Here is a 12,648-nt window from a genome sequence, read left to right on the forward strand (position 1 = left end):
AGGGGTTTGACTCTCTTACCAAGCAGACCTCTCTCCCACAGCCCAGAGTGTGTACCGACTCTCTGTGGCACCCTCAGTTATTTCTAAGTATATTGTAAATTGTTAATTGTTCTTGTAAATAAAATTGTGATTAGTCTCCTGTGACTCTGGCTCTTTGCTGACTAATTCCCCAAGAAAACCAGCACGTCATTTGGAAGGTATTGTTCACCTAGAACAGTTCCATGATAAAGTACCCAAACCCTTTGCTGAGTATGTCGTCCAGAGAATGCTAAATATGAAAGCATATCTTTCTTTTTGGTAAGTTCTTTACTCGCACTGCAGTCGTCTATTATGAAAAGGGTTGATTTTCCTTTGATTTTTTCGTGACATACTCGTAAACAGTCTTGTAAACGATCGCTCAGATCAACTTTGTACTGCCCGGGATCATTCATTACCCAATCTCTCAATAGGTATGTTTTATTAACGTTTATAGTCGGCCACAAAATAATAATATGGTCAAAAACATCCCGATACTGACTTATTGGGATAAAAGCTGTTTTTCCCTCTAGGTAAAAGATTATCAATAGATCGCTTGCACGAATCTTCCATTCTGTATATTAAGTTGAGCGTCCATAATCACGTACAAATATATGCTTAATTTACCAGCCGCTTTCTGGAGCTTCGTTATCTGTATAGTAATACCGCCACTAGCATTTTCTATTCTCCATCCACTGCTGTGTAGTTTGTCCTCATCTGTGGTTCACGTGTCGATTCATAGCACATACTTCGTGGTAAGGAATTCAGCCATCATACATCCCCGAGAGACAGATCTTTCATGACTGCGTTAACTTCTGTGTTTCGTTTTATAGTATTTTAATCTCATCCCACTGTTGATATGCTCGCATGCCTTGACTATATAGTTGACTAGGCACGCCTTCCATAGTCAATTCTACTTTTGTAATCTTGGGATTGTAGAACTTCTCGGTATCTCTTGCAAATGCTTCAGAGGGGTCGTCGAACAACATTAAAATACCCTTTAACAATCTCGCTTTGACGTTTAGATTGATATTCCACGTTGTATCTCTTTTATTCCTAGTGATCTTTCGATGTCAAAGCATGCGATCGTACAAAATGGCTAAACTTCTGGTGTACTGCTTACAAATTTGTCTGGCTAATTCAGGATCTGTTATCATATCGTACTGCAGTGAGATATTGTCAATAGAATAGCTACCATCTTCAGTAGCTTTGATTACTCTGATGTAGTCATTAAAAGTGAGTTCGTATTCTAACCTATCGCCTAGGGATGCTTGATAAAAGGGCATGTGACTATCTTGTAATTCAAAGTCAAACGGAATATAGAATGGGTTAACTAATGCTTCAGCAACAGCTATATCTCCTGCAATGGCATTATTACCACTATCAGCATCCACACGCAGTCTCAAAGTGTTCTGATTACAAATACCTTAGTACTGTAAGTTTTCACATTCTTTAGCCGTTCTCCAGAGTCTACGATTTGGGTTTACCTTGCATCCGTATTGCGAAGACATTGTTATATTGAAATTATGTAACCTTATGTTTAATATAAAAATAGATGATAATAATCTAGATAACTTTGATAACCCGAGTACAATCGAAAAGGGTTGTGATGAAACCAGCTTAACGAATCTTAACGATGAACTTTTGCAATCAACTGTAAATGATTATTACAATGCCTTAAAAGAAACTCCTATTGGTCGTGATTATTCAAAGTTTACGATAGATAGTAAAGAAATATTGTGACTGCGTGGCTCTTCGGATATTGATCTTATGAATTCTCATACTCGTAAGCCCCTAGCCTTGTCTACGATAACTAGTAAACGTGGCATCAACATTGTTCGCTATGAATTAGGTTTTGTAGACTACTCATGTAAAAAACTTTCTGCGAAGACTACAAAGGTTCTTAAGACTGTGCGTGCTGAACTCGGTGCCATAGGTAAAGATAATTTGGAAGAAAGCTCGAAGATGGCATCGGACGGACTCGGAGAAATCTTGGATAGCTACTACTATATTTCAATGTTACAGGTACCATCCTCAGGGCTCAGTATTAGGGAATAACGAGGCCTTGACAAGGCAATGAAAACAATGCGAGGAGAACTCATCAATAGTATAGCCAAGCTATCTGAACTTGACAAGCATATAGATCAAGAGAAAGCAAAACTTGAAAAGGCGGTTGATGAATTCAGTAGACGCCACGTTGATGAAAGATTGCGAAACTTAGAAGACGAAAGATCGGCCCGCCTCGAAGTAGCTTCCAGTAATAGAAACGCACTTCGTTCACAAATCATTTCACTTTGAGAACTATCGATCAAGTCCTCAATGATGATATTACACTGGCTGATAAAATTAAAACATTGTTCAGAGAAGGGGATAACCATTGCCAGTATTTTAACCACATTGGGATTTATTATATTGACTTTGACTCTTGCGTTAACCGGTGGTGGTGGTACAGGAGGTGGCACAACACCTAGTGATAAAAATGGTGTAAAAGAGTGGAAAGCCGCATCTGCACTTCCCGGTATAATAGGGAGTATTGTTTCCTGGCTCTTGAATTTATTAGCTAAGACCGCCACTTGGCTTAGTGAAAACGTTTGGGCACTGATCGTAGCAATTGCAGGGCTGTTGAACTTGTCCATTAAAGACTATTCATCCCAATCATGAGTAAACCAGCCACGACTCAACCTACTACAAGTGCTGTTTATTCATCAATATGTTGTTGATTTTTAGCGGCAATATGTCGCTGTGCGTAAGTAGATGCGTCAGTAGATGGCTGTTTCGATGACTGTGGCTTGACTATTCCCGTTTCGCCTGTGTTTGTTTGCGTTATTAACTCGGTATTAATATCTGAATTTATACCTGTTTTTTGTTGATTTGAAGCAATAACAATTTTATTATTATAACTGATTACTTGACCGATCTTAAGTTCCATATTACTCGGACACATGTATAGTCCTGGGGCATAAACGTAGTCTACTTTGGATTGGGCGTACTGTTATACATCTTGATGGTTGATTCATCGGGCCCTGGATGGCATAACCTTAGACAATGTAATACAATTGCACTTTCCGATCTTGGAGACACAGAAGGATTCGGTAAACCTGGTACCGATGGCTAGTTATACGCTTTACACTTACAAGATAATGTATACAAGCAGAAAGAAGTTACATTCCCAGCTAATCTAGGAGATTTAATTGATGTCGACGTTAGTAGACTCAATAAAAACCCTTCATACAATCTTACTCGCAACGGTGATAATAAATGGACTATGGACGAAGCAAAAATCGAGTTGCTTCTGAATATCGTCATTACCCCACCATATGTGATGATGGGAAAGGCACATAATTTAACTAAGATAATAAATAGTGGGGTCGTACTCGGGTCTTATATCCCCTCAAAACGAAAAAGTGTGTTAGTAGCTCCCCTGCCAGAAAACCCAGGTCATATGTTATTGAGTCGTCCAGCATAAAAAAAATTTAGTTTAAATTTGGTTACTGAATTCAATGATATAAAAGAAGACTTGAATGCTATACCTGATCTTTCTATAATTATCATTGAAGTCTTCTTTGGAGATGCACCAGAAGATGCCTTCGAAATATTACCAGGTCTATCAATTAAATAGCTTAAGAAACACGAGCGTCAGCGTTGCAGTATTATTTATATGGGAGTATCACCTGTTGCAACCCTTGAGGGGGTCCAAGTTAATAAAGGTGATAGCATTTCTCTTACTAAGATATTTGTGCTGTATAATATACATTTAATAAGGTTGATGTATACTCTCAAAACATTGAAGCAAGACCAATTAAAGACTATTATATGATTTGATAATATACACTATGGGTTTAAATCAAGTGCTCGATGAAGCATCTGAAAAGATGGATACTTTTGATTGATTTTGATTACATGAAATAAGCAACATAAAACATCGTAGAAAAGGAGAGGGAGTTGAGACTTGGATTGTATAAAAAGTATCGCAGAGCCGTGAATGCCCCCGACGGAGATGACACTGCATTTGTAACAGCTGGCATGGGTTTATTATCAACTATAATCGCCACGCCTATCGTTCTTGGCATGGAAGTCGGAGTCTAAGGACTGGCAGGAATAGGGATAAAATTTATTTCTTGTAAGTTGCAAAAGAAAGCATTAAAACATGATAATATTTGATAATCACCGAAGCAAAGTTGAACAGTATTGAGGATCATATTTCAACAGCACTGGCTGATTGTAAGATATCCGAGGAGGAGTTTCGTTTAGTGTTGTCAGAACTCACCAAATATAATGTAATAAAGCAGGAGATTCGATCAAATTCTTGTAAGACCAGTGGTATTAGCGAAGACAAGAAAAAAGAGTTCATAGAACAGGGGAGACAACAAGCGCATCAATTATTCTGTGCCAAAAGCAAAGAACTGGTTGAAGATTAAAAATAGTTTGTTGCCTATCGTTGGATCACACCACATAATTTAGAAGAATGCTTACATAAGAATATAATAATGGAGAATTACAAGCCAATCAAATGGCGAGAATAACCACAGGGTATATATTTTATCAGTGATGTCAAACCCACCAAATACGGTCATCAATTGTTTCTTTCCAATTTCGGAAAAGAGTATATAGTCTGGTCTCCTAGTAAAATGAACGAAGAACTTAATGTTGAATATCACTTTGTTCAAAATGATGGTATGCATATGAGTAAAAATAATAGAGAATATTTTCATTACAATTTAGATTAATGTCATGACGATTGTTGAATCACATCATCGTTTTGACATAAAAAAATCCATCTGTAGTAGCAGTATAGGTATATAAATCTGGCTCCAGTGGGGGTTGCGATAGAATCACCATTTCCTATACTACTCACGCTTAAGTCACAACTGGTATGAGATCTGAACTTTCGAATCACCTCTCAACTACCTACAGAAGATAACTAGAACTACAATCTCCAGAGGAATCACCGGACCTCAAGCCATCACTCATGCAAGCAGTAAGATGCTATGCATAGACAACAGCTACAACCTAAAAATGACGACAAATCACCCTTTTTAGAAATCTGCATGACCCAAGTTTCGGATGTATCCTTTTCGGGAGACTCAATGAAGTCACTTAACCGTGGTCTCCAACATCACGTCGAGGTCATCACGTCAACATCACAATGTCCACCTCTCACTTGTCGCCCAGCTGATGATGGTTTCCCTTTGCTGTTTTCGCGAGACAGAGACTGTTCGAACTACCTAGATCCAAGGATGAGGATCCTTGCTGACTTATGATACATATGTTGCAGTGTAAATGGTCATTAGGTACCAATGATCAAACTGCTTCTGACGTCTAACCGTCCTGTGAACAGTATACGACTCCACTATCAACTACAACATCGTCTAGAGTAGAACTAACATGAAACATGGCTGCAATCATGTGCGTAAAATGAATATTTAAAGTCCTGTGATAATTGTTTTATTCATGAAAATTGTTTTGAGATTATTTCACTTCAAATGTTTGTAAGTATTATCATTTTGAAACCTTTCTATAATAACTTATCAGTCAAATTTATGCAATCTCCTTATAATTGCAAAACAAAATGTAAAATGTTTAATCTGTTTACTGATGAAGAGTCAAAATAACTTTGATTTCAAGACAGATACGTTAAGCAGATAGCCACGTTAGATAAGCTTTCAATTTTTTATCAAAGCTAGTTCTACTTACATCAAAGAGCTACAATAACTTCACTTCAAAGTTTAGTTTGCAGATCCGTAACCCACATTTTCATCAAGTATACATTCGTGTTACTTCTATTGTAATAACCCACCACCGTACACTTGATAGCAGATATTTTACTGTCCAAAGGCACGCTTTGTTTCAGCGAATTAGATGGTCTACCGTGGCCATTCTGTTCAATGATTGAGCACTTCTTAAAACACTGCAAGGAGGCTGTGTCAAGTAGTACAGCATTTGTCCATTAAGTTTGCAGAAACGTCTGAGGTACGAATAACAAGTAGAGTATGTTATATGGCAGAACAAAGATTGTCACTACTTTACATTGTTTTGGATGGAGATGAGGTAGAAGTTACTATATTTTACATCCTTGTATGGGGTTGGGGAGGGCTGGAATTTTATTAAGATATTAGATATTATGTCGAGAATGCAATTTTAGTGGCAAACAATTTCTTTTTCTTTCACCAGTCTGGAGTATTATTTCTTTTTTCGCAAATTTTCAGGGACAATTTCTTTTTTCCGACAATATCCAAAAAAATCAAATGGTCCGTCCCTAATCGTTCGGTCCCCTTGACCAAGAGCGTGTGTGTTTCATAATGTAATCAAACTAGAAGTCAAATATCTTCGGAATGTTTATTTCCACAATTTTTCTTTACTCCGGATTGTTTCCACCGGCAATCCTATCCATCCCTGAAACAAACAAGAAATGTACACAGCTTTCATAGCACACTCAATATGGTAAGACGTCTAGGTATTGATAGGATGATGTGTCCAAGCTTCTTTCCTCAGCCAAAGTGACACTTTCCTCATACACTGTTGAGATGTACACTTACGATTGGTAGCCACAGTGACACTGACCATCAATACAGTGGAGGTTGTATACTTACGATTGGTAGCCATAGTGACACTGACAGTCAATAAAATGATGGTTGTATACTTGCGATGGGTAGCCACAGTGACACTAACCGTTGATACAGTGGAGGTTGTATACTTACGTTGGGTAGCCACAGTGGCAATTCCCGTCAATACAGTGGAGGTCGGAGAGAGGCTGGCACGTGCAGGCTATCTGACCATTGTTGTAAGCGTTACGGCAATCATCCTGGTTTCTGCATCTGGCTGTAGGTGTCGTGTTAGGTATAATTATGCATGATGAACACAGTTACATCAACAATCATTGGGAAGGCACACATTAATACATACAATACCCTAGTATTTATGTGCACATGCTTACTTTTATGTTTGATACATGTTTAACTCCCTATGATGAAAATTATCAGAAATTGTCAGAAACCCTGGTAATATCTTCAGAGCGACCCATTGTCTCAAACATACTTTTATGAGGCGTGTCATAATAATTTCAAACATTTTTGATATCAACATACTGACCCTTTGAATTTCGAAATATGGTCACTATTCAGAGAGATATGACATCCCGCCTACCTAGGTTAGGTTCTGGAGTACACAGACTGGTGCACGTGCAGGTTCCCGCCACACATGTGATAGTTCCACCAGAGGTACACTGAGTGATGGTGCAGTCACGGACATTGCTACACACTTCACCCTGCACGGAGACCACTACAAAACAAATATCACAATTAGGTTTTGCAGAGTAAAATTTGTAGGAAGACAAATCGTGTTTGTAGAGAGGTCGTCAGAGAACAACCAACGAGAAATAATTAGTATGTCCAGAATGAATAGCTAACTGATTTAAAGCCTTCGCTGAAGAGGAGCAGATAATCAAGTAGAAAGTAGCCTCTTACCTGTTGTTACCTATTACACAAACATGTGTTTAACTGGGCTGATACGAATGCTGAAAATGGTTATAAAAATTGGAATAGTAGGTTAAGGAAGAAGTTTTGTAATATGGATTTAGGACACCTGTTAAACTCAACAGGTGTTATAGTTAATTCTTTTGTGTGTACACAGATAGAACAATAGTGTATGAATGAGCATGTTTCCCGTTGGAGCAATACATTAAGAAAGGCAGATGGGTGAAGAGGGCTTATTAAAATCAGAGTGTACCGATGTTGCAAGCAAGTGCATGTAGCAGAAGACTACGTTTTAAATGAGAGTCCTAGGTACAATTCGAGTGGAAACCGGTCGGTATGAAGTGATACCTGTCCTAAATACCTGTTTACACTGTATTGTTTCACTGTGTATTATGTGATGGTATCAGGGAAACTCTTCTGAATGAATGCTACTAAGTCTCTGAATCTTTTAGATGAACCTGATATCGACAAATTTTGTTTTATGTTCAATGATGCCAGTGTCTGTCTGTCTGTCATCTTAAAAAGAAAGAAAGTGTGAAATGTCTCAGAAGACAGATAACTGACGTCACTTTGTTCTAACCAATCTGATCTGAGAATCGCTCCAATGCAACTTTCGCGTATCAGAAACCTGTTACACTTCTTGAAGCCAAATGCGTAAATTTGAGACGTATTATAATGGCAAGAAGTGAGACAGGTGACGTGGAGGGTTAGAGTAACAATATGTAATCTAAGGAGTAGTATACAGACTTCACAGTGTAGCAGTAGCAGGTAGTTATAACACTGGTCACGTGCGAACGAAGGACTTTAGGTCACGTGTTACTGTAAATCGTCCAGCCCTCTGGGGGCCTTTAACTCACCAGTTTGATCTTCACAGAAACTACTAGTAACACGCAATATGGACTCCGTGTTCCCTGAAGGCAGTGACTAGATTCAGGTGTGACAGGTAGACCTGTGTTACAACCCTCAATGTGAAAATAACTCATGATTTGAAAAATCGTACACAAAGGGTTATGTGTTAACTCTTAATGTAATTTCTACTTTTACTTTTTTGCATTTAGGGTAAATAAAGCAAATATCGCCCCTTACTGTAAAAGATTCTTATAAACAAAGTTTGACTGGAAATATATAAATAGGGTACTTTTGGCTATTTTCACATTTTTTATTGTTTCTGTCCGGTGTCTTATTCTTATTCGTAAATAGAGAATACTACACTCATATGTATTGTATATGGGCCAGTGGCCTTAGTACAAATAAAAGACTTCTGCTTCTTCTTCTGAATTCTCGTTAGGTACGAGTGGACTTTCAGATGTCATAGAAAGTTCCTTTGTTGACATACCAAGCTGAAACGGGTTGCAAAATCTGGTAGCATGCATTGATATACGCCCAAATATGGACGTTGTTAACATTTGTATGCATACGCATTAACAACATGCGCCTGCGGATGTGTTTGCAAATATAACAGCACCAGCTTATGGTAATTCAAGCGTCCGGTGTCCTGGCTGTACAATCAAAATGGTTCAGTTTCCTTGATCTATCAGTTGAATTTATATCATGTCCGTACACATTTTGGAAGGCAATCAGAGTGTTCGCCAAAGATGTTTAGAAATTGAAATTTAGAAATTGTCTGATTTCGTTTAAATTTTGTATATTGACATGTCATGGAATTCCTAACTCGACCACATAGGTTTTGTTTTTACCATGTCAATGGAAAACAGGCCTCTGACTCTGAAATACTCTACCCTATTTCATATAATCTTAAAACAAATAGAGGTTGTGATTATGTCTTCCAGTGCGATTGCAGAGGGACGTTTGGATACTCACGTTAAGATTATCATACGTCTGCGGGACGTTTTTACCCATAGGACAGTTCTAGTTAGCTTAATTATTTTTCATACATTCAAGATGGCTGAAAGACTTATGTGACGTATTGCCATCCGTCTTTGTACAGCGTCCGTCATCTGTCATGCGAAATCTATTAACAATCCAATATGATTTATTCATAAAATATGTCGAAAGATAGCATTTACAGCTCACTTGGTACGACATTCCACGATGAGCTTACGTCATCTCCCCCAGAAGTTCGAATGGTCGGTCCCTAACTGACACACAATACTCTACACGTCATATGCCTTTTGTTCTTGTTGCTGTTCAATGAACAATAGTCAAGCTACAGGATATACTAAACTGCTATAGAAAAGGTATAGGCTTCATATCCGAAACATTTATAACGTTTCATGGTTATTTTTTACTCGACACTGTACTTGTAAAACAGACGTTTTTTTAACAACGGCATCATTGCATTGGGATTTTTAATATCATATGTTTTTAATTCCATCTGTCAAATGCGTAAGACTGCTTCAAAATGTCCATTATTCTATGCCTAAAACTCTGTTAGTGGACATTCTAACAACCCACCACCATATACGCTTTGGTCCTGTCTGCTTGGCCCGAGTCCTCCTTTCCGTCTCTATTGTATCAGGATGGTAACGGAAATTAGGTTGCCTTACAGAATATCGAAAGATAACCTTTGTACAGCAGTAAGTTTGATAGAAATAGGTTAAAAAGGTCAGGGGTCATAAACCCTTTTATAAAACCTGCATATAGCAACCTGATGGTCATTGTAGAGAGGGAATCTAAAATGATGCACATCTAGACAAAGTAACGATAAATTAAACTGCGAAGTTTCATTAATGCTTGATAAGTATTATTTCATAGTGATAACCCAAAATGTAAATAATGATATTGTCTGTCACTTCAACCCTTAATGTAAACATTAAGAATATTTTTTACATTAAGAGAAACAAGGATCAACCCGTAACCCTTAATCTAAAACAAATACATTGAGAGTGTTTTTTACATAAAGGGTTGTAACAGACATTAGGTAGACCTGATACAACGTTCAGTCGTGAAGCTGTGTCCGCAGCTCGAACAGGCCTGATTAAGAGGCTCTTTCACCTACTTGCTGCACCTTCATGTTAAGGGAAATATTTACGTTCTGAACATAATAAAACGCCACTAAAGCGGGAAAGTTGCAATTTGAATACGTCATTTCATTATCCGTTCAGTGCGCGGTTACCCATATTCCCAAACAGTAACACAGGATTTTTTAATTTTTGTTTTTATATTTATTTGCTTCAAATTAATCACGTGACTCGAAACATTCCACAAGTCATTAGTGCATTATAGGGCCGAGCTAAGAAATATAAAGAAAGTCGAAGTTCGGTGTCCCTGGATACTGTGAGTTGGAATGTTTTCTGTCATCCAAATTACAACTTTGTTTCCACGACTAATGTCAGAAACCTGCAGCAGCTGAAAGCAATGAATTAGAGTGCTCATCGAGATGGTTGCGCTACATGATACGGTAACCGACGTGAATTGACGTCCGGAGACGTGATATGACGTCGCCGTGGGACGAACATGGCGAAAGAAGGGGGGCGGATGGGGTGTTAATTTGAACTTCACCATGACGTCAGTCCATTATGACGTAACTCAAAAAGTGAACATTGTGGCAGGATAGAGTAGAGTCGGTGCTTTTCGACTTTTAGCAAATCATCTGAGAAAATATAGACAACTTGTTGATCAACCTCTGCTGTCTTGACTAACCCCACAGGGAAACATATTTTTTTTGCTCTCAACATCCTACAAAGCTAAGGCACAGCAGGCTGACTCGTCAGGCATTAGGTATTCCCTGTCTATATCCTAAAACAGGTTACAGATCGAGATCCGAGTGAGTGAGTTAGTGGGGTTTAGCGCCACTTTGAACTGTATTTCACTTATTTCACGTATGGTAGCTTAAACTGGGAGGAAAACTTGAATGATGCAGGTCTTTGACGGTTACCAGTTACGGGGAGCTCACGAGCACGGGAATCGCGCTGACAAACCGAGAAATCTAAACCAGACTCGATTCGAACACATCAGGCACAGAACGGCGAATCAGAGACTATCAGAGAGATATCTATCTCATTTGTGTGTATACCTACCAATTACAGCCAGAAGTCCCAGGACACATACAGTCTTCATGATGTTTACTTGAAGCAGATTTACTGAGCGCATGCCCACATCTCACAAACTTTTATATGTTAAAGCTTATCTGAGTATTTAAAAAAGATAATATATCTCAGTGGAAAATCATGTCATCATAAAGGTTTGCAGCACGCATTTTTGATTAAACATGTTCTCGTGATCACGCAAATTAAGGAGCGTTTGTGAGGTGTACAGAGGTTAGACTGTTGAAGTAAAGGGAGTATTCTGTGGTCAGGACGATCAAGTTATCGATATTACGTTGGTTGGTTGGTTGGTTTGTTGTTTTACGCCGCACTCAGCAATATTTCGGCTATATGACGGCGGTCTGTAAATAATCGAGTCTGGACCAGACAATCCAGTGATAAATGTCATGGGCATCGATCCACGCAATTGGTATACGATGACATGCATCAACCAAATTATCGAGCCTGACCACCCGATCCCGTTTGTCGCCTTTTACGACAAGCATGGGTTGCTGAAGACCTATTCTACCCCGGATCTTCACGGGCCGATCGATATTACGAGCAACGATCCATGCAATATACGACCACCATAGATTGCTGGGGACTTTCATCAACCAGAACCACTACGAGGTCTCTGAGTTTCTATGCTTTGAAATCTGAAATATTTCTCCTGAACGTCTTATTTTTTTCAAACAGATCATCTGTTTCCTATGATAAAAGGTATTTCAAGACAAAAGCATTTTAAGTGAAAATATAGGTAATGGGTGTCTAATTGTCTCTAAATCCAGCTCGACATTCAGGTATCTTCTCATGGAAACTCATTAGGTTTATCCCTGTGTAAATATCAGGTTAATGAATTCTCCCGTGAGTTGAAAACCCATGCCTAACATGTGCTTACAATTCACATTTAGATACATGGCTCTTGGGTTTGACTGTAGTATTAAAACCGCTCTCCAGATCTAGAGTAATATCTCAGCACGAGGTGCTTGCCTTACCTTCACATGCCTTTTGTTATGCATCGGATTCCCAGTTTCTCCACATCTTGATGTACGCGTAACCATTCTACATATTTCTTCCTACATTGTACATTGTGAAACTACGAGTAGATAAACGATGTTTTCTTAGAGATAGTTTACTATTCGATCCAGACAAAGGTGATTTTGGAGACATGTGAA

The 12,648-nt window shown here is 38.5% G+C and overlaps 1 protein-coding gene across 1 annotated transcript; it reads right to left on the bottom strand.

Moving 5' to 3' along the window:
• Window positions 1-6,337: 6,337 nt before the first annotated feature.
• On the bottom strand, window positions 6,338-11,549 carry LOC139468760 (uncharacterized). The gene is made up of 4 exons (XM_071250891.1): window positions 11,468-11,549; window positions 7,159-7,293; window positions 6,714-6,834; window positions 6,338-6,408 (listed from the first exon to the last, which is right to left on the bottom strand). Exons 1-4 carry the CDS (start codon window positions 11,538-11,540, stop codon window positions 6,399-6,401), a joined length of 339 nt encoding a protein of 112 aa, XP_071106992.1. The 5' UTR covers window positions 11,541-11,549; the 3' UTR covers window positions 6,338-6,398.
• Between the last annotated feature and the right edge of the window lie 1,099 nt (window positions 11,550-12,648).

This window comes from Haliotis cracherodii, unplaced genomic scaffold (assembly GCF_022045235.1).
Source record: "Haliotis cracherodii isolate W230 unplaced genomic scaffold, xgHalCrac1.p SCAF_2, whole genome shotgun sequence".
Classification (NCBI taxonomy): domain Eukaryota; kingdom Metazoa; phylum Mollusca; class Gastropoda; order Lepetellida; family Haliotidae; genus Haliotis; species Haliotis cracherodii.

Excerpts from the sequence above, each read along its gene's own strand:
- LOC139468760 (XM_071250891.1), bottom strand. The coding sequence starts at position 11,540 with ATGCGCTCAGTAAATCTGCTTCAAGTAAACATCATGAAGACTGTATGT. Across the intron at positions 7,294-11,467 it reads GGGACTTCTGGCTGTAATTG|TGGTCTCCGTGCAGGGTGAA; the intron begins GTAGGTATACAC and ends TTTGTTTTGTAG. Across the intron at positions 6,835-7,158 it reads TACTCCAGAACCTAACCTAG|CCAGATGCAGAAACCAGGAT; the intron begins GTAGGCGGGATG and ends CGACACCTACAG.